Source organism: Eubalaena glacialis, chromosome 2, assembly GCF_028564815.1.
Source record: "Eubalaena glacialis isolate mEubGla1 chromosome 2, mEubGla1.1.hap2.+ XY, whole genome shotgun sequence".
In the NCBI taxonomy this organism is placed as follows: domain Eukaryota; kingdom Metazoa; phylum Chordata; class Mammalia; order Artiodactyla; family Balaenidae; genus Eubalaena; species Eubalaena glacialis.
The window spans coordinates 152,996,635-153,017,086 of NC_083717.1; the positions used below are offsets into that span (position 1 = coordinate 152,996,635).

The following is a 20,452-nucleotide window of genomic DNA, read 5'->3' on the forward strand; positions in this document are numbered from 1 at the left end:
TATTTACTAACGTGTAATGGACACTTTAGAAAGCATGACCTTTTTTCCTATTTGCGACCATTTTATTGGCGGAACCATTTGAATACATTACTTTTAATATTGAAACTTGCTGGGAACACTTTTTCATGGAGATGTACAAGCTGTTATGGCAAATGGTTGGCTTTGGACTAATGAGCCAGCTCAAAGTGGCATTTGGTGGGGAGGGGGCTTGGGAGGTGGGGAGGTTTGGAGACACAGCGACTTGTCTGTCTGCTTTAACGAGATTTGTTAGTAGTGTGTAAAAACATGTTTCAGCTTTTTTTCCCCCCCTCAACTATATAAATATAGTTGTCGCTGTGTGACATAACACAGGCCACAGTAATAGATTCCACCCAGCCAGAAGGAATCTAATTCAGAACTAGAAAGCAAGAAGCTTGCCTAGAAATGAATAGCATGAGACAATGACAGAGGACATGGGTGAGTGGCATTTGGTAGACAGGATTAGTCATTATTCTTTAGTGCCTTACTAAAATTAGGCAGGAAAATTTAGTTCCTGTATTATCAAGTATGGTGTTTGGCACACAGTAGGCATAAAGCATAGGTGAACTGAATGGAATTAATTTTGTATGTTGATGAGCACCTAAGCATAATTCCATTTTTAGATCTAATATACAATCTGGTTAATTATGAATCATGGATGTAGTTGTAGTTCCAGTTAGTCTGTGAGGGGCAGCAATGGGTAAGTCAATGGAGGGTGGCAAGAGAACTCTTGTTTTTGTTTTTTGGTACATGTCAACTTGACTCTATTTGTTGCAGAGATTAAATGGGTACTATTAAGTTAGTTGGAATGTATGTTAATGAAAAAACAATTTACAACCAACCTGCAGTTTCTTGAATGCTTGCAAAGGCATTGTCCTGAGTACAGTAATACTAAGAGGCTATTAAAACAATCACTGCCTTCAGGGAACTTTAATAATGTAATTGGAGAGAAGGGATACACATAAACAGCTACGTACATAGATGTAAGTGTACATACCCATATAAATAACCATACAAATAGCATTTTGTAAGAATCAAATATTCATGCGGTTAACAGGAGTTCAGAGGAGAGAACTGAACTGATCTTGGAGGGAAGAAGGTTGGACGATGCAGAGGGGAGAAATGGAGAATTCTTAGCAGGGCTAAGCAGCTGGGTAAAGGTATAAGAGTCTGAAATAATGATATAGGATGCACTCCTTCACGCAACACTTTGCCTGAACTTCAGCAAATTGCGACTTGCTGGATTCGAATTCTGAGGCTCTTGGATGTACTGCTTTTTAAAATAGATATGGTACTTTTCCCTAGACAAGCCAGCTAGTGGCATTTCCAGACCCCTATCCCACTGAAATTCCCTGTGACCAGTGTCCCAAGCAGAGATGACCATACCACAAATGCTACTGCAGAGGAAAAGTTTATTAGTCCCTCTGGAGGAAAAAAAAAGATACAACTCATATAACCTTTACTATCTATGTGCCTGCCACGTTGTAAACACCCCTACTCCCATATATATTATATACTGTATATTATTATAATTCTTACAACAGGCTTCTTCTCTTAGTAGCTCCATTTTACCGTTGGGGAAACGGAGGCACAGAGAGGTGAAGTTACTTGCCTGCACAGCTAGTCTTGGCTGGAAAGGGGATTCAGATTCAGGCAGTCTGGTTTCAGAGTCAGCGCTTGTGCTCGCAGACTAAATAACAACAATAAAAAAGTCAAACAAAAACCAAAGCGCGCAGGCGCGCGGACTCACTAAACCCGGCGCTTGCAGAAGAACTGATGCAACCTCTTGCTATAGAGCGACATCCTCCTGCCTAATTTTATTGATAAATGCCTTCCGTGAAAAGATTAAAACAACAGCAGCAAAACTAAGAGTGAAACAGTTTTAGGACAACGTTGCACTGTGCTTTGTAGGGCCTGCCTTTACAACTTGGAGTCCAAAAAGCCAAACCCAAGAAATGGTCTTTGAATACATTCGCAGTACCTTGCTGGGTAAGGTGAAAGAAACCTCAATCAGCCTTAGTGGGTACGAACAGTGGACGGGTGGGGAAAGGGTTAACGTTGTGTGCTTCAACTCGGTCGAGTTTCAGAAAGTTCTCTGGGGAGCCCAACTACCGCGTCCCTTCGCGGACCCTGCCTGCGAGGCCGACTGTAACAGGATGCTGGGGCTCGAGGTGCTCGCCCCTTGCTTTGTGCGAGGGAAAAGAACCAATAAGGAGCGAGGCAAAAACTGGGTGCTGTAAACCCGAAAAGGGGGCGAGGAGGCCCGCGGGAAGAGCGGGGGAGGAGAGAGGGAGGAGCGGGGAGGGCCCGGCGAGGAGGAGGCCGGCGCCGAGCGCGAGCGGCGCCCCTGACACTAGAGGGGGAAACCGGGGGGGAGCGGGCCTCGCAGCCGAGGGGCCGGCGCGGGGAGGCGGGCGCCGGGCGGGGGTTCGCCGGGCCGCCGCGCGTGACGTAGCGCCGGGCAGGGCGTTATCAGCTGCGGGGCCGCGGCGAGGGACGCGTGGCGACAGCGGACGGCGCCGCCCGGTCCCGGACGGCCGCAGCCCGCGGCCGCGCGCGCGGGTTCCGAGCGGTCCGGGTCTCCGCCCCCGCCGCCGCGCCACGGCCGCCGGGAGGCATGAGTCCGCGGCCGCAGCCCTAGCGCCCGCTCCTCCGCCCGGGCGGCCTGGCTGCGGGGACGGGTGCCCGCTGCAGGGTTGGGGGCCATGAAACCGAGTCCGGCCGGGACGGCGAGGGAGCTGGAGCCGCCGGCGCCGGTCCGGGGCGAGCAGCGCACGGCGGAGCCCGAGGGGCGCTGGCGGGAGAAGGGCGAGGCGGACACGGAGCGGCAGCGCACCCGCGAGCGGCAGGAGGCCACGCTGGCCGGGCTGGCGGAGCTGGAGTACCTGCGCCAGCGCCAGGAGCTGCTGGTCCGGGGCGCCCTGCGCAGCCCTGGGGGCGCAGGGGCAGCTGCAGCCCGCGCCGGGGAGCTGCCGGGGGAGGCGGCGCAGCGTAGCCGCCTGGAGGAGAAGTTCTTGGAGGAGAACATCTTGCTGCTGCGGAAGCAATTGGTAGGTCGTGCCCGGAGGTGGGGCACGGCTGTCCCTGCAGACGGGCCGGGGGTCGGGCAGGTGGCCTGCGGTGGGCGCTGGGGTGCCTCTGACTAGGGAAAATCCTTTGGCTTCCCGGGACCCCCGCCCGGTGTCCCCCTGACCCGGGTTCCCGAGGGCGCCCGCGGCGCGTGGGCTCCCGACGCCCACGCGATCCCGGCGTGTGCCCGCTTTGTGTCAGGTAAGGGGCTGGCAGCCCCGCGCGGACGGCCGGGCGGGGATGGCCGCTCTCCTCTCCTGCTCCGCCTTTGGAATTCTTGGAGTCTCCTGGTTTTTACCTTCAAACTCTCCAGTTAGACGAAAGCGTGCCCTCTCCCCAAAGGTTTGCAAAGCCTCATTTAAAATAGCATTTCTTTGGGGAGCTTCTTGGCTTCATGTCCTCCCGCCGAGAGGGGACAAAAGCCGAGGAGGGGGCTTGTGGCGCGGTTGACCGTCCAATGCCGAATTTTACGATTACACGGAGGCGGCCGCGGGGAACCTGCCCCTCCCAAGGCTTTCCCCAGCCTGCCAGCTTTTGCCGGGGCTGCTGCTTAATTTAAGATAGAAGCCCTTTTGTATAAGGCGGCTAAAACCGATGCAAATGATGGAAATTTGGCTGGAGAAAGTGCCCCCTCCCCTCATATTTTATATGTACTGCTCGCTGTGACTTGAGGTGGAGGTGGGCGAAGAGAAAAACCTGCTCTCAGGGAGCATTTATCATTGGATTTGTGTCAGCGTCTCAGACATTCTCTGCCGTCTTCATTAATGGGGAAGAAAAAGAACTTCGGCGCTTAATGTATTGATGAACAGCTTTTGACCCAGCCTCAGAGTAATGGCGGCAGCTTTGTTTCGGTGACCTCAAAAATGTAGTTTTGAAAACAGGAGAAAAAAAAAAAATCCTTATCTGACCATGTGATACTATCTGAAACTAGACGCATGCTAGATAATGTCTCTCCTACGATTACCAACAGAGTGATGCTGTGTGGTTATTTGTCAAGTGTTTTCTTGTATTACCTCTTTTCCGATAATTTGTCTCTTTTTTTGAGCATCAAAGTGATTTGACTTGTTTGGTTCATTTTTTCTGAACGCATTCTAACAAACAAGCGTGTTATGTCTCCAAGCTTTTTAAGTCAAAGAACAGACAGGAGGGGTAGATTCATATGCATCTGTTTTGTAAGGATGTACAATATGTATCTGGTGGTTTGTGCAATACCTCTGTTTTGGCATTTTGCTGTGTTTTTTGGTAGCAGACACTGATTTGAGCCAATTCTTGCTGGTTATGCCTGTCATTGACATTGTGTGCATTGTTTTATACAATAGCACCTTCTTGTCTTCATGAATCTCACAACTGTGAGTGGCGCATTCCTGTTGACCCCTGGAGGGGAGCAAGGCAGCATGTCAGGAGAATTCCTGTCCACTCAGTGTTTGTGGTACTGTTTTCGTTTGTAGACTTGGCATTTGTGATTTGAACCAGATGCCTTTTGAGTTTTGTTTTTTTGCTTCCCCAGCAATAGGAAGCACTAGGTGGCGGTGTGAGTTAGCACTACGGCCTGTCACCTTTGGAAACCCGAGCTGAGTTCAAATCTTGATGGACCTTCCCTTGAGGGTTTTGGATTCTGCCAGCTCACATTATACTTGGCACTGGCTATTAGTATTAGTTTCTCACTTTCAAAGGCCCTAAGACTGATTAAACCCCACAAAGCAACTAATAGAAAACAAAACTCTGCAGGACATTTGGCCAGAAAATCTCATCTAAGTAAGATTATAGTGTATTGTAGGAAATCTGTTATACTCTGACTTCAAATTAAAGAGTCTACAGTGAAGTACTGTTCTGTAAAAAATTGGCTGTACACAGAGGTTTTTTGAAAAATCTCAGTGGGTTTTTCTCATACTACCTATAAAAAGTAAGTTTATATATATATATATATATATATTAGTTGAAACTAAAAGCAAGTCTTGTTTTTATGAAGAAACTATATCACCACAAAATGTGAGAAAGTGGACTTCAACGTAGGACATATTCTTGAAGTTTTTCTTTATTTCAGGTCATCCAGTAAAAATTTTGGTTTTGGAAGATTTAGGGAACTCTTCAGATGGTAATTTGAATACTTAGAGCAGACTTTCTGGTTCTTTGTCACCAAAATGTATTTGTTTTTCCTTTCTCCCTTTCTTCCTAATCAGAATTGTTTGAGGAGAAGAGATGCTGGTTTGTTGAACCAGTTGCAGGAACTCGACAAGCAGATAAGTGACCTGAGACTGGATGTGGAAAAGACATCTGAAGAGCACCTGGAGACAGACAGCCGCCCCAGCTCAGGTGAGTGTGGGAGCACGAGGAGGAATTCTGCGGTCATGAGTTCTGCCTTGGCCCCCTGTGCTTAGCATTCCCAGACCTGCAAATGGCAGTGGAGTTTGTTTCCAGTGCAGAGAGAATAAAACAAAACAAAACAAGAGAAGTCTGCCATTCAGTTGCATAAGAGGGAAACAAAATCAGAAAACAAATTTTTTAAAAAATTTGTTTTGTTGACGTATAGTTGATTTACAATGTTGTCTTCATTTCACCTGTACAGCAAAGTGATTCAGTAATATGTATATATACATTCTTTTCCATATTCTTTTCCATTATGGTTTATCACAGGGTATTGAATATAGTTCCCTGTGCTATACAGTAGGACCTTATTGTTTATCCATTCTCTATAGAATAGTTAGCATTTGCTAATCCCAAATTCCCAATCCATCCCTCCCCCCACCCCCTCCCCCTTGGCAACCACAAGTCTGTTCTCTATGTCTGTGAGGCTGTTTCTGTTTTGTAGATAAGTTCGTTAGACAACAAAATTTTTAATAATGAGATTGATCTGACTGAAGTCTCCTGAGTTTAAAAATAAAAGCTTCTATTCAGATTTCTGGAAGAATGCTTCTCCTTTGAAACTTGAGAAAGTCAGAACTGGGCTAGAAAATTAGTCACACTTCAACTTCCTGAGACCACTTCAAAAGTTTGTTCTTTTTTTCTTTTAAACCATTTGGCTACTTAAATAGATTTGTCTTTCTCTTCAAGTTATTCTTTCTGAAATGTTCGTGAAAAAGTTGAAGTTTGACAGATCTAAGTCTCTTTCCTTGCACATCTTTAAAGGTGGGGTCTAGGAGTAAGGTCAGTTTGAGAGTGAGGGTACTCTCAGCTTTGAAACATACCCATAGTTATGGGCTCTTTGCCTTTTTCCAAAGATTGCTGGAAATGAAACCATAAAGTCAGGACACTAAATCTCATGAACCAAAATTGGTGCCCCTCCCTCTCATACTCTCCCTTTCCTACCTTTTCTACATGATTACCCCTTTTCCTTTTAGGCACAAATGTGTGTTATTGCTTGATATGATCTTAATCCCAAATGGTGTTTTTTATTTGTAGGGTTTTATGAACTGAGTGATGGGGCTTCGGGATCCCTTTCCAATTCCTCGAACTCCGTCTTTAGTGAGTGTTTATCCAGTTGTCATTCCAGCACCTGTTTTTGCAGCCCCTTGGAGGCAACCTTGACTATCTCAGATGGTTGCCCCAAATCTGCAGGTAAGACTTTTTTACAATTGATAGACATTTTTATTCGGAAGGGGTCAAAGGTCTTTAAAGGTTGTCTAGCTTCTACTGATGAAAAACAAAGAGAATTTCATCAGCTTTCTGCATTTAGTGCCATCGTTGCATCTAGAATCAAGATCACCACTATTCCAGTCCTCTTTGGGTATCACCTGGCTTAATATTCTGATGATAGCAAGATAGCTTATTTTTAGAAATCCTGTCCCAATATTATAGGTCTTGAGCTCTGTTTTTGAGCTTTTGCTGTTCAGTTGTTTGCATTTTCTTTTCAGAATTACTTTGGATCTGTTTTCTTCTTCTTTTAATCATTTAAAGCTAAAGCTTACATTAAGTTAAATATATCTGTCAGCCTGGCTAAGAGCTGCTTGGCACTTCTGGTAGCAGTGGCCCCTCCGTGTTCTCCAGAATGCCTTGCATGATGGCAGCTCTCTTCTTTTAGCAGGTGGATAGGGTGAGATCCCCTAGACCATGTTCCCCATTTTGGGCTATTCTTGCAGTGACCTCTAGAGAGAATCATGCCATTGTTGGTACAGGAAGAGTTTCTGCATTTCCACTGTGTGTCACACACTGCTGTGTGCTCTGCGTACGTTTATCTGCTTTGAATCCTCCCGACAATTCTGCAGGGTGCAAGGGTTGTTAGCTCCATTTTATGTATCAGAAAAATGAGGCCTGGTGAGGTTAGGTTAGGTAAGTTGCTTAAGGTTATATAGAGAGTAAGTGACAGAGGCAGGGTTCAAGCTCAGGACTATCTGCCAGGTCCATGTTTTTCCACCACACCAAGGGAATCCGGAAATTGTTGTGTTCAACCTTCTCAACAAACAGAGGAGGAATTTGGTTTTATATGCCTTTGTCGGAGGCTTCTCATTTGCTGAATGGCAGAGTTGTTGCTGAAACTCGGGACACCTTCCTTAGTTCTGCTTTAGTACGATTCCTCAGAAGATCAGAGAAATATGGAAGTTAGAGGAGCTGTGGGTCTTGGCACAAGTCACTGCACCCTTAGTTTGTATGTGTTGTCCACTTGGGTAAAAGGTTGAATTTCTGAGGTCCAGGCAATGCAAACATAACACTAAACAACTGAAGCTGCTAATTGGCTGGTGTCTTTGTACAGTGTGTGTTGTTAGCAGCAAACGTTTGGCGAAGCACAAATCTGTGTTATCTAGAGTATCTGGGCCTCAAGTTCATTGGTAATTGCTCCCTTTCACTCTGCAGATCTGGTTTCAGAGGGAAATTTTATAAACCTATTAAAGGTACTTTGGTATAGGTTTTCCTAAAAGACAGACTCCTGCTATCCCAAATGCCACATCTTCACATAATTGAGACAGTTGGGCTGGCCCTTGCCGGCTCGGATGCCTGTCTTGTTCCTTAACTTTATGGAGGAAAAAGAGATGAAAGATGTCGTGTAGGTAAATGTGGCTTAAAGTAAGACAAGGATAGGCCTTGGGGTAGTGAGGAGGGATGGGCAAGGATATTAGCTAGAGAGGTTTCCCCTTCTTAAAACAAGCTATTTATTGGCAGTGGAGGTGGGATTGGGGACATGGCACTTTTATTTTACAATAATCTTTTGTGTACAAATGAATCATATAATTTCTGGGTCTAGGCTGTATTCTCCCCCATCCCCGCCCCCCCAACTGCTAATTATCATTGGAATTCATGGAGCTTTCCCTTAAATTAACAATTAACATAGAACCTAGCATGTAGTGGGTTTTCAATATTTGAGTGAATAAATATAATTATAATGGACAACAAATTAAATAGTGACAAAAACTTTGATTTTCTCTAACTAAAGGTCATTCAAGGGATTTGATATTTATAATGTATGCCAAGACGAGAGCAAAATCATTTAATTAAGCAAGAAAGCTTGATGTCATTGTATTTTGGCATCTACATTTTTGACATGTGGGAAATTTATTCATTAATACTACTACTCAATCTTTTAAAACATCATCAAGAATTCCCTCCTAAAATATTGTACTTTATTTTTTAGTGTCACTATTGAAAACATAGGGTGATTATTATTTAAATTTAATTAGTCTCTATTGAAATTTCATTAGTTACCCTGACCTTTCAATTGACAGTTATACTAGAACACATGTCATTAAGAATTAGGTCTAAAAATAAAAATAAAAAATGAGGAGGAAGCCCATAGAGAGTATAGTTTATCTGAAGTATTTTAAAGGGAAACCAGGAATAGAACACAGAAGGGAGAGTGGCCTAGAGAAAGAATGACTCAAAAAACATTTATTTTTCCAGTAATATAATATACTGGAAATATTGCAATATACTGCAATATATGTATAATGCAGTACATATTTACTGAAAATTTAGAAAATAGAAAATAAAGAAGAAAGTAAACATTACTTGCTTTCCCACCACATTGAGATGCTCGTGCTTCATTAGCATCTTGGTGTGCTTCATTTCAGACTTTTTTCTTTGAATATATCCAGTCTTAATAAAACTATAATCAATAGTCTGGTATTATGATTTTCACTCCACTTTAAAGTGTTTTCCCCATATTATTCAATAGTTTGAAAGCATTTTTAATGACTGAATATTTTTCCTTCAGAGTTATATAGCTTGTCAAAAATTCTTTTGTTAATTATTTTTTCCGTCACCCAGTATGTGAACTGTATGTGAAATAGTAGAATAGCTTGTGGAGTATTTGTTGATTCTTTGGCATTCTCCCTCTACCCATGAATTTGTCTTCGTAGAAACTGGCCAGAGTCGAGATGGTGCTGACACCAATTCATTTCTTCAGAGTGTACCTTTAAATGTTTTTCAGATCTCATAGGATGGTTGGAATATAAAGAAGGCCACTGTGAAGACCAGGCCTCAGGGGCAGTTGGCCGTTCCCCCTCCACATCACAGTCTAATTCCCTTGGTGTCATTGCAGATGTGAATCCCAAGTACCAGTGTGATCTGGTGTCTAAAAACGGGAATGATGTGTATCGCTACCCCAGTCCGCTTCATGCTGTGGCCGTGCAGAGCCCAATGTTTCTCCTTTGCCTGACCGGCAATCCCCTGAGGGAAGACGAGAGGCTCGGTAGCCATGCCAACGACATTTGTGTCGGATCTGAGCTGGATGCCGTCAAGACGGACACTTCCTTACCCTCTCCAAGCAGTCTGTGGTCTGCTCCCCATCCTTCATCGAGTAAGAAAATGGATGGTTACATTCTGAGCCTGGTCCAGAAAAAAACACACCCTGTAAGGACCAACAAGCCGAGAACCAGTGTGAACGCTGACCCCACCAAGGGGCTTCTGAGGAATGGGAGCGTTTGTGTCAGAGTGACTGCGGCCGTCTCACAGGGCAACGGTGGGAACCTTAAGAATTCTAAACAGGTGCCTTTGCCCTCTGGCGGGATCCCCTCTTTGGACAATGGGACGTTGTCCCCACTGAAACAGTGGTCAAAAGAATCAAAGCCAGAACCACTGGAAAGCAAGAGGTTGCCCGCGCCTGAGGGCATCTCCCCAGGCGCTGCCACTGAACTTCCAGGTAAGCATGTGCCCAAAAATGCCAAGCCAGCCTCCCAGGAACTTGCTAGATGTCCCCCTGCTGGGGCAGGGGAGTCTCCTAAGGAAAGCGGGCAGATCCCAGCTGCCTCCCCAAAAGAGAGCCCCGGGAGGGTCCCCGCCTCGCTGCAAGAGAACAAGGTGGTCCAGCCACTGAAAAAGGTGCCACAGAAAAACAGCCCGCCGGCTCTCCCTACGGCGGCGCCCCCTCCCGCCGCTTCGGCTCTGCTGTCTCCCGCTTTCCCGGTGGAAGAGCGGCCTGCCCTGGATTTCAGAAGCGAGGGCTCTTCCTCTCAGAGCCTGGAGGAAGGGCCTCTGGGGAAGGCGCCGCCGGTCCTGGCGCAGCCGCCCGGCGTCAGGCCGCCCCGGGGTACGCGGCCCGCGGCCGCCCCGAGGGGCTCCGCCCTGAAGCCCCGGGCCCCGGCCGTCCACGGGCCGGAGAGCGCGCTGCCCGCCGTGAGGGAGAAAGGGCGGGCGGCCGGCAAGAAGTGTCGGTTCCCCGATGAGGCGGATACAAATAAGAAACTCCGGAGAGCCCCGGCCAAGGGGCGGCGGGGCGGGGGCGGCCAGGCCGACGCGGGACCGCCCAGCCGGCCGCTGGGGGCGGGCCACCGGGCGGGGAGCCGCGGCCACGGCCACGGCCACGGCCACGGCCGGGAGGCGGTGGTGGCCAAGCCCAAGCACAAGCGCACCGACTCGCGGCGGTGGAGGTCGGCCGCCGAGGTGTCCTACGAGGAGGCGCTGCGGCGCGCGCGGCGGGGCCGCCGGGAGCCCGCGGGGCTGTTCGCGGCCGGGCCGCTGCCCTACGCCAGCCCCTACGCCTACGCGGCCAGCGACTCCGAGTACTCGGCCGAGTGCGAGTCCCTGTTCCACTCCACCGTGCTGGACACGAGCGAGGACGAGCGCAGCAACTACACCACGAACTGCTTCGGCGACAGCGAGTCCAGCGTGAGCGAGGGCGAGTTCGTGGGCGACAGCACCAGCACCAGCGACTCCGAGGAGAGCGGAGGCTTGATTTGGTCCCAGTTTGTCCAGACTCTCCCTCTGCAGCCGGTCCCGGCCCCGGACCTTCGCCACAACCCCACCAAAACCTTCGTCAAAATTAAGGCTTCACACAACCTCAAGAAGAAAATCCTGCGCTTTCGGTCTGGCTCTTTGAAACTGATGACGACCGTTTGAGTAACATCCTTGGTGTAGAAAGTGGAGTTTTTCTAGTTCCCGAAGAAACGGCGGCGTCTTAACTGTTTTGTGCGTAATAATCCCATGGAATGCTTTCCTTTGGTTTAGATAAAACCGAGGTGAATTATGTCTCATCTTCGTCACGTATGGACACTAGTGCCTTTAGTGGAAGGTAAAGAATGTCTTTGCTGGTTAGAAGTGAATATGGCGTTTCTAATGGTGGTGATAGTGACTTTTGTGGTATCAGATGGTTTTTATTTGACATTTTGTGAGCATCTGTGAAGGCACAGGTTTTGATGTTCAAGTGTTAATGGGATGAGACCTTTTGATCTGGAGGTCAGGTGGATGGAATTTTAGGACATACATTTGCTTCTTTGGTTCTTTAGGGCAGCGTCTCCATGAGGGTTTTCCTGTTGGGGGTATCACATACAATTGTGTGAGGTAGATACAAGGGGCAGTCATGGTTTTCTGTAGTTTTCTATATACTCTTCTTTTCTCGGATGTATCCCCATTCTGTATTCTCCTCAGAACTCTTTGGTTTACTGGACTCAGAACTTGAAGACCAGACCCTACATCCAGAGAGGTGACCTGGATAGGGAGGCTGGTAATACCTTAAAAGGATTCACTAAAACCTTTGCCACACTTGGTGCCTAGGCCCTGGTTACAGTAACCCCTTCTAGGGCCATTTACCCAACGTTGATGCCTTTCTCCTCCTCCCTAATTTGCAGCAGATCCAACCATTCCTCCCTTGGAGACTTGCCTTTGGGATAACATTTTGGTCATCGGGTACAGAGAAATTCACTCCTAGTGAAATAACCCTTGGGTACGACTCCAAGCTCAGAACTGCTCACGGAGCACTGTGCCACCTAAGCATTAGCCCAAACGTATTAGTGCAATCCAGTCCAGATTGGACCACTGACCCTGTTTGGAAGGGCTTTAAAAAAAAAATTTTTTTTTTTTGGTAAACAGTATTGTGTAAAATTCCTTTTTTTATACCAGTATATGCATGTTTTGTGCATGAGTAGTATTTGTTTTGATATTCCTGTTGATGTTAAATGACTATGATATAAACAGTATGTGTTTTTATATATCTTTGTGTAAATTTAATATAACGCATTATATGCTGTAATAAACGATTTGTTTTACTGCTGTTAAGTTTGTTATTTGGGTATAAAACCAGATGTTTACACCTATAAATCTTGTACTGATTATTGTGGGATTTATATTAGGCCTGTTCTAGCGTTAGAATATTATTTGCAATAATAATTAAGGCAGATTTTAGGAGTGTTGGAATGGATGGTGAATAAACAAATGAGGAAAAGCAAGCTACTTCTTTAGAATGGTTAAGGTGCTTCTTTAAAATTTAAGGTACATTTGATAGATCTCTTCTAAGGAAAATATTTCTGAGAAGACTTCCCCTCTCCCCCTCAACTTCTAAGTATGAAAATTTTTCAATGTGGAAAAGTTGAAAGGATAGTACAATAAACACCTGTACAGCCACCACCTAGATTCAACAATTGTTAACATTTTGCCATGCTTGCTTTAACACTCTTTATGTATTGATATATACTAGATTAAACCATATTGCTGGTTTTGTGGGTCAAAGACAGATTTTGGCAATCCTCCCTCTCCCCACCACGCTACTACATTATTTTAAAGTAAATTTCAGGCATCATGATATTTCATCTCTAAAAATTTAAGTATGTATTTCCTAAGAACAAGGAGATTCTCCTATATAATCACAACACCATGATCACACCTAAGGAAAATTGACAATAATTCTTATTATCATCAAAAATTTAATCTCTATTCAAATTTTCCAATTTGTTTCAAGAATTTTTTAGTAGCAGCTTCCCTGCTCCTCCCAACCAGGATTCCGTCAATGTTATACGTTGCATTTGGTTATAGATCCCTGGTCTTTTAAGTCTGGAATAGCCTCTCCATATTTTTTTCAAATGACATTGGGTTTTTAAAGTCAGAGCAGTTGTCTTGTAGAAGGGCCCACATTCTGAATTTGGTTGTTTCTTTGTGTTGTCTTCTAACATCTTCTAGTTCCTCTATTTCCTGTAAACTGTGAAGGCTTGATTGGATTCAGGTTAAACATTCTTGGCAAGAAGATTTCACTAGTGATCTTGCGTACTTTTATTGCTTCACATCAAGAAACAGAATATCAGGTTGCCCTACTATTACTGAATTTAAGAGTGATCCCTTTAAGAGTCAAGTCGGTGAGCAGAATTTTCTCCACTATAAAGGTTTTGTTTTTCCTCTTTGCAAATGGTTAGTGTTTGTGGGTGACTCTTTGGTAGTGTGTGTGGATATCCTGTTCTTCATAACCTTCCACTTAATGGCTTTAGTTTACTTTGCTGATCCTTGCCTGAATCAGTTATTGCCTTGGGGATGCAAAATGGTTTTCTAAGTATCTTTTCTTCTTTTACTAGCTGACATTCTACAAAAAAGAGCTTTCCTTGTTATTTTCCCTTTCTCTTTTTAAAATATCATGATGGATTCGTGGATTTTTATTCATTTGATTCTTTACGATCACTTACGGTTATTGTTCTTTTTGATGCTCCACATGTCCCAGATTTGGCCAGTGGGAGGATACATTTCATTAAAAGGAGACTCTGGAATCAGCTCAGTCTCATAATTCATATATTTATTATGAGATGTACTCCATTAAAATGATTTTTTCACATGCTAAAGTGCAATGCAACAAAAATCCCTTAACTATCCATTTTTTTATTCTGTCTTGGAAGTGATCTCTTTTCCTATATTTTATATCCCTCTTATCTCTAAGAAGGCTTTTAACTTTGAAACTATAGCAAATTATTTCTCCTATAAAACTGTATCTTATCTTTATAAAGATAAGACTATTTTTTCAACAAGACATCTTTTTTTTAACAAGACATCTTAGACAATTTTTGAAAATGTAGAGTTGCTAGTCTTTTCGTATTCATATGTTTTTATATGCAGTCATTCTTCTTTGACTAGAATTTCTTTGGTTACCTGATTAAATCTAAGCCAAGCGCAAACAAGGGGATGATCTCACCATGTTTTCTAATGGTGTGATCCAATCTCTTTGGGGGCAAGTTATAAAGTTTATTGTGTAAGGCAACTGGGACCTGCAGTCAGTTCTTGAATCATGCCCAAGTTGTTCTCAATAAGCATTATTCTCAGAAGGGGACGCTTCCTGAAAACTAGCTTCTGAATAATTACATGTTAGGTGACAGAATGCCAAAGGAAGAGAAGCATGAAAAACAGGATTTTTCAAAGAACTTTGGGTTTGTCCACCTCTGTCTATTGCTTGACTTCCCTGTAGCTAGCAGTTGTACTGCACTTGGAAAATTGGGTTTTGTCCATTATTTTCAATGACAAAATACCTGCTATTGTTGTTTCAAACAAAATGGCTCTTTAAAGTATTTTCCTTTATTTAAATAAATTACAAATACTCATTGTCAGAAAAGAAAAAGATACCAGATATATACACAGGTGTTTACACTCTTCTTCCTCAATCGTCCTCAAATCCTACTCTTCAGTAACGTTGGTGTATATATTTCCATACTCTGTTATATGCACAAATATATAACCTTTATATTTTTTCTTCAAAACCAAGTCTCAGTTTATATGTATCATTCTGTAACTTGCTTCCTTCATTTCGTGAATATAATTCTCTCTTTGTAATGGGATTCCAAGTATGTCCTTGGAAAATAGGCACCAGAGGAAAAAGGCACCAGATTTTATGGGGCTACTTTTTTGCTCTGCTTAGAAAAATTCTAATATTTAGCAGCAAAAGTGTTACCTGAGTGCTATACTTTTGCACACATATTGCCTTTCTAGTTTTCTCATGTATTTTGTTATTTTGTATTGTGAGGTCACTTCAGTGGGGTATTATTGCGGGAATCCTATGAGTCTTGATTAAGGCTTTTGCCATACCGAAGAGCTTTGTCTTTTTTTCTGGCAGGTGCCTCAGGGACATTTCCAGGCTGGACCACTTTTAAGTTCATTTCTCTGCTTTGAGGTTACCTGACTACAGAGGTAGTATAAATTCAAATCCTAAATCCACATGGAAGTTACATGTTCTCAGAGGAGACCTTTCCCAAGGTGGAAGAGCTTCCTTATTTTCATCCTGGGCCAAGAAGTGGATTTTTTTTTCTTGGACCAACCCTTCACTGAGGATATAGTGCTTCTGTGCCTGTAGGCATATGGGGAAGTCTCAGTCCCAAATCCTACCCTCGGAGAGCCAAGTCCTTGTCCTTGGGTGCCTTGCTTTAGGGACCAGAAACTTCTCCCTCTACTCTCCAAAAAGGTAGACCAAACTTGGGTTTGTTTCTAGTGAAGTCAATATACACTTAACGAGGATGTTTGTTAATAGTTTACCCATCATTTCCAAGTGTTTTATAGTGAAATTATTAGGTTGTCTATCCATCAAAAGGCTGGAAACAGGAACCATAGAGCTACCCATTGCCTTTGCCAATAAGTTGGATTCTCCTTTCCCCATCTAATTTTTGGTACAATATTATTGAGGTACAACTGAAGTACGATAAAATGCACATACTTGAACTTCACAATTGGGTCAGTTTTGATATATACCCGTGTAATCACCACAATCAATAATAACGAACATTTCCATCATTCTCAAAACTTTCCTTGAGATCTTTGTACTCCATCTCTGCCTCCACCCCTTTCCCCAGAAAACCACTGATCTGCTTTCTGTCACTATAGATTACTATGTATTTTATAGAATTCTATATAAATGGAATTAAACAGTGTGTACTCTTTTTTGCCTGAATTTTTCATTCTGCATAATGATTTTTAGGTTTGTCTATGTTGCTTCATGTCTCAATAGTTCATTCCTTTTTTATTGCTGAGTTGTAATCTTCTGTACAGATAAATAATGATTTGTTTATCCCATTTACTTGTTGATGGGCATTCGGGTTATTTCCAGTTTGGGGCTATTACAAATAAAACAGTGAAGAACATTCATGCACAGGTCTTTGTGTGGACAGATGTCTTTGTTTCCCTTGGGTAAATGGAATGCGTTGGTCTTACGGTAGGCGTATGTTTAACTGCAAAGATATATTCCAAACGGGTTGTACTATTTTACAAGTAACGTGAGAGTTTTGGTTGCTCCATATCCTCACTATCATTTGGCATGCTCAGTCTTTTTAGTTTTAGCCAATTTAATGGACGTGTAATGGTATCCTGTTGTGGTTTTAATTTGAATTTCCTTGATGACTAATGACGTTGAACATCTTTTCATGTGCTTATTGGCCATCTGTCTATCTTCTTTGGTGAAGTATCTGTTCACATAGTTTGTCCATGGGTTGTTGGGCTTCTTATTATTACGTTGTAAGAGTTTTATGTTTTTTTTTTTTAATTTCATGTAAAAGTCCTCTGATATATATTGTGAGTATTTTCTCCTAGTCTGTAGCTTGCCTTTTCACTTTCTTAATGGTGCCTTATGAAGAACAAGCATTTTTAATTTTGATCAAGTCCAGTTTTCTATTTTTTCATTTACAGTTTGTGATTTTGATGTCCCATCTAAGAAACCTTTGCCTAATCCAAGGTTGCAAAGATCTTCTCCTGTGCTTTCTTCTAGAAGTATTATGGTTTTAGGTTTACATGTAGGTCAGTGACCTATTTTGACTTAATTTTGGGGTATGATGAGAAGTAAGGACAGATGTTCAATTTTTCCAAACAGATATTCAGTTGGTCTAGCACTATTCACTGAAATGACTTTCACTTCTGAATTGGCACCTTTGTAAAAAAAAAAAAAATTGAAATATATATATATAAATATATATTTATAAATATATATCTTTATAAATATATAATATATATAGAATATATATATATTTATTATATATATAAATATATATATATTTCTGGATTCTATTCCTCTTTTTTAATAAATTTATTTGTTTATTTATTTTTTGGCTGTGTTGGGTCTTCGTTGCTGTGCACAGGCTTTCTCTAGTTGCAGTGAGCGGGGGCTACTCTTCATTGCTGTGCGCGGGCTTCTCATTGCGGTGGCTTCTCTTGTTGCGGAGCACGGGCTCTAGGCGCGTGGGCTTCACTAGTTGTGGCTCGCGGGCTTCAGTAGTTGTGGCACTCAGGCTCAGTAGTTGTGGCTTGCAGGCTGTAGAGCGCAGGCTCAGTAGTTGTGGTGCACGGGCTTAGTTGCTCTGTGGCATGTGGGATCTTCCCGGACCAGGGCTTGAACCCATGTCCCCTGCATTGGCAGGCGGATTCTTAACCACTGTGCCACCAGGGAAGCCCCAACACTGCACCACCAGGGAAGCCCCTCTGGATTCTATTCTTTTTCATTTATCTATACGCCTATTTTTTCACCAATACCAACTGCCTTGATTTTTGTAGCTTTACAGTAATTATTGAAATCGGGTAGGGCAAGTCCTTCAACTTTGCTTTCTCATTCTCCTTCTTCTTAACTCCTTTGATTATTCTTGATCCTTTGCATTATTATGTAAATTTTAGAATCAGCTTATCAATTTCTACAAAACAACAAAACAAAACAAAACCCTGCTGAAACTTTTATTTGTATCACATGGAGTATAGTTCACTATAGAGATACTGCCATCTTAAAAATAATGAGTCTTTCAATCCATGAGTATGCCATATCTTTCCATTTATTTAGGTATTCTTTAATTTTCTTCAGCAATGTTTTATAGTTTTTAGTGTAAAGGTCTTGGCCATTTTTTGTTAGATTTATTCTATGTATTTTTTGATTTTTGGTGATACTCTAAATAGAAGTTTTGAAAATCGTATTTTCTAGTTGTCTGCTAGTGGTATATAAGAATACAGTTGATATTGTATATTAACCTTAAACTCTGCTAAATTCATTTATTAGTTTTAGTAATTGTTTTGTAGAATTCCAATCCTAGAGTTTTTGATATTGTCCTAAAGATCTGGAAACCTTTTTTCCAATATTTTCTCTCTTCTCTTCAGTTTAGATAATTTCTATTGCTCTATCTTCATTTTCCTTTGCTATCTATGTTCTACTATTGAGCCCATCTAGTGAGTTTTTAAAAAAATTTCAGGTATTATATTTTTCAGTCTTAAAGTTTCCAGCTGGATTTTTTTTGTTTGCTTGTTTTTGTTTTGGGGTGTGTGTGTGTGTGTGTGTGTGTGTGTGTAGTTTCTATTTCTCTACTGAGAATTTCTATCTGTTCATTCACTTCAAATGTGTTTTCCTTATGGAGCATAGTTATAGTAGCTGCTTTAAGTCTTTGTTTGATAGTTTCAACATGTAGGTCATCTTGAGGTTAGCATCTGTTGATTGTTTTTCCCTTGAGAACAGGTCACATTTTCCTGTTTCTTTGGTTGTCAAGTAATTTCAGATTGTATCCTGAACATATCAATGTAATACTGCATATGTTCTGAGTCCTTTCATAATCCTCAGGAGAATGTTGATGTTTTTGCTTTAGCAGGCTATCAACCTGGTTAGGCTCTGACCCTAGGTTCTCCTTACCTTTGTGGGCAGTGGTTTAACTCTGAGTTCAATCATATAAGCCTTTGTTGTACTGCTTTGGGTCTGTCCTGTACCTGCATAGTTCAGGGGTTAGTCTGACACGTAGGTAGGTGGTTCATATCTCATTTAAACTCTCAACGCCTTTGCTGTCTTGGTTTGAGTCTGTACCTTGCATGCTTGGCTCAGATGTTAGATTGAACCAAGGGTTCATACACAGAATTAGGGGACCCCTTTCTCTAGTTTTTTCCCCTCTGGGATTTCTCCCACTCACTCCACCCCACAGAGTGATCATTACCTTGTCCCTCTGGCTAGAAAGACATGTTTTCTATTGGAATTTTAGCTGCCAATGGCACGCACTGCTTTGAAACTGGGATCTGTTCTTAGGATAAAGCTGCATGAGAAAAGAAAAAAATGGACGATACACCCATCCCCCCAAATCCATCTGCTTTTGTTTACTTTCACAGTCCTCAGGTAGTTTTTTCTCCGCATATTTTTGTCAGAGTTTTTAGCTGTAATTAGTAGGAGGAATAGGCTGCCATGGCAGATCCAGAATCCACTGACCCATTTATTTTTAATATGGATAGAATTCAAAGATGCAGCAGAGTCCTGAAGGAAAGGCAATCATGTGCTTCCCCAAAATTCCCCACCCCACTCTGAAAAACACACAAGGCTTTCTGTGTTCTGGTTTTTAAATCTCATAAAACAGTAAGAGTCATTAAAAGCAAGGAAATCCTTTATCAATGTGCAAGAAGGGGTATTTAGGATTGGTACAGTCAATTTTATTTCAATTTTTTCTAGGTGTAGACCTTTAATTTGGAGGATAGAGGGGAGCTATATAATTATTTATTTCTTTGATTCTTTCTTTTGGGGCTAAGAAAAAAGGATAACATTCTCTACACATAGGTATACTGCTTGAAAGGTAGTATAAAAGTGCCTTTTGTTTCCTTAAGAGTCATTTCGTTTAGTTTCAGACCTGTCACTTTCAATTATTTACCTGATCATCATATCTCTGACTATAATATAAATACAGTATATAATTACACTTTTGAAAATGGTTATTTACTCATTGGCCCACAGTGGTTTTTTGGAGCTGCTACAACCTATCTGTGAAACATAAGGAGTAGCAGCATGAAGCCCAGAGCTGATTCAGAGAATTATTTTAATTTGAGGACCGTTGCCCAGATAAATAACAGCTGCTTTGGAATCATTACAGCTGAAGTGGTCAATGAATAATTTACCTTTATTTTTAACTATAACAGATGAATATTTCAAGGTTACCAAAATATAAAAAAAATGTCTTAAATATCACTCGTTCATCTAGCTGTTATATTTTAAAGGGAATGCTATACACAGATACTAGGATGTAGAGGTGCAGCCTGGAGAATTTTGTTGGGAGAGTGTGACTAATGATGGGTGACATCAAAATGATCAGAGTATGAACCTGGTTTTGGTAAATAACCCTAAAATCTATTTATTTATCAAAAAATTATGCAAAATGTGTTAAAGCTTTGAACTGGCAAACTTGGGCAGGTAATCTTGCAAAAGCAACTTTTCCCCATGAGATCTTCTTTTTAAATTTATGTTCTTTACTTAAGAGGATGCTTCCCACATTTC

At 42.6% G+C, this 20,452-nt stretch overlaps 1 protein-coding gene across 2 annotated transcripts; it reads left to right on the forward strand.

Annotated features, from left to right (window-relative positions):
* Positions 1-2,600: 2,600 nt before the first annotated feature.
* Positions 2,601-12,549, forward strand: DACT1 (dishevelled binding antagonist of beta catenin 1). Of its 2 annotated transcripts, none has more exons than XM_061182615.1 (4): positions 2,601-3,068; positions 5,268-5,400; positions 6,487-6,642; positions 9,446-12,549. In XM_061182615.1, exons 1-4 carry the CDS (start codon positions 2,724-2,726, stop codon positions 11,350-11,352), a joined length of 2,541 nt encoding a protein of 846 aa, XP_061038598.1. In that variant the 5' UTR covers positions 2,601-2,723; the 3' UTR covers positions 11,353-12,549. The 2 variants fall into 2 exon arrangements, with proteins under 2 accessions (XP_061038598.1, XP_061038599.1); XM_061182616.1 differs by having other exon boundaries at positions 9,557-12,549.
* The last annotated feature ends 7,903 nt before the right edge of the window (positions 12,550-20,452 follow it).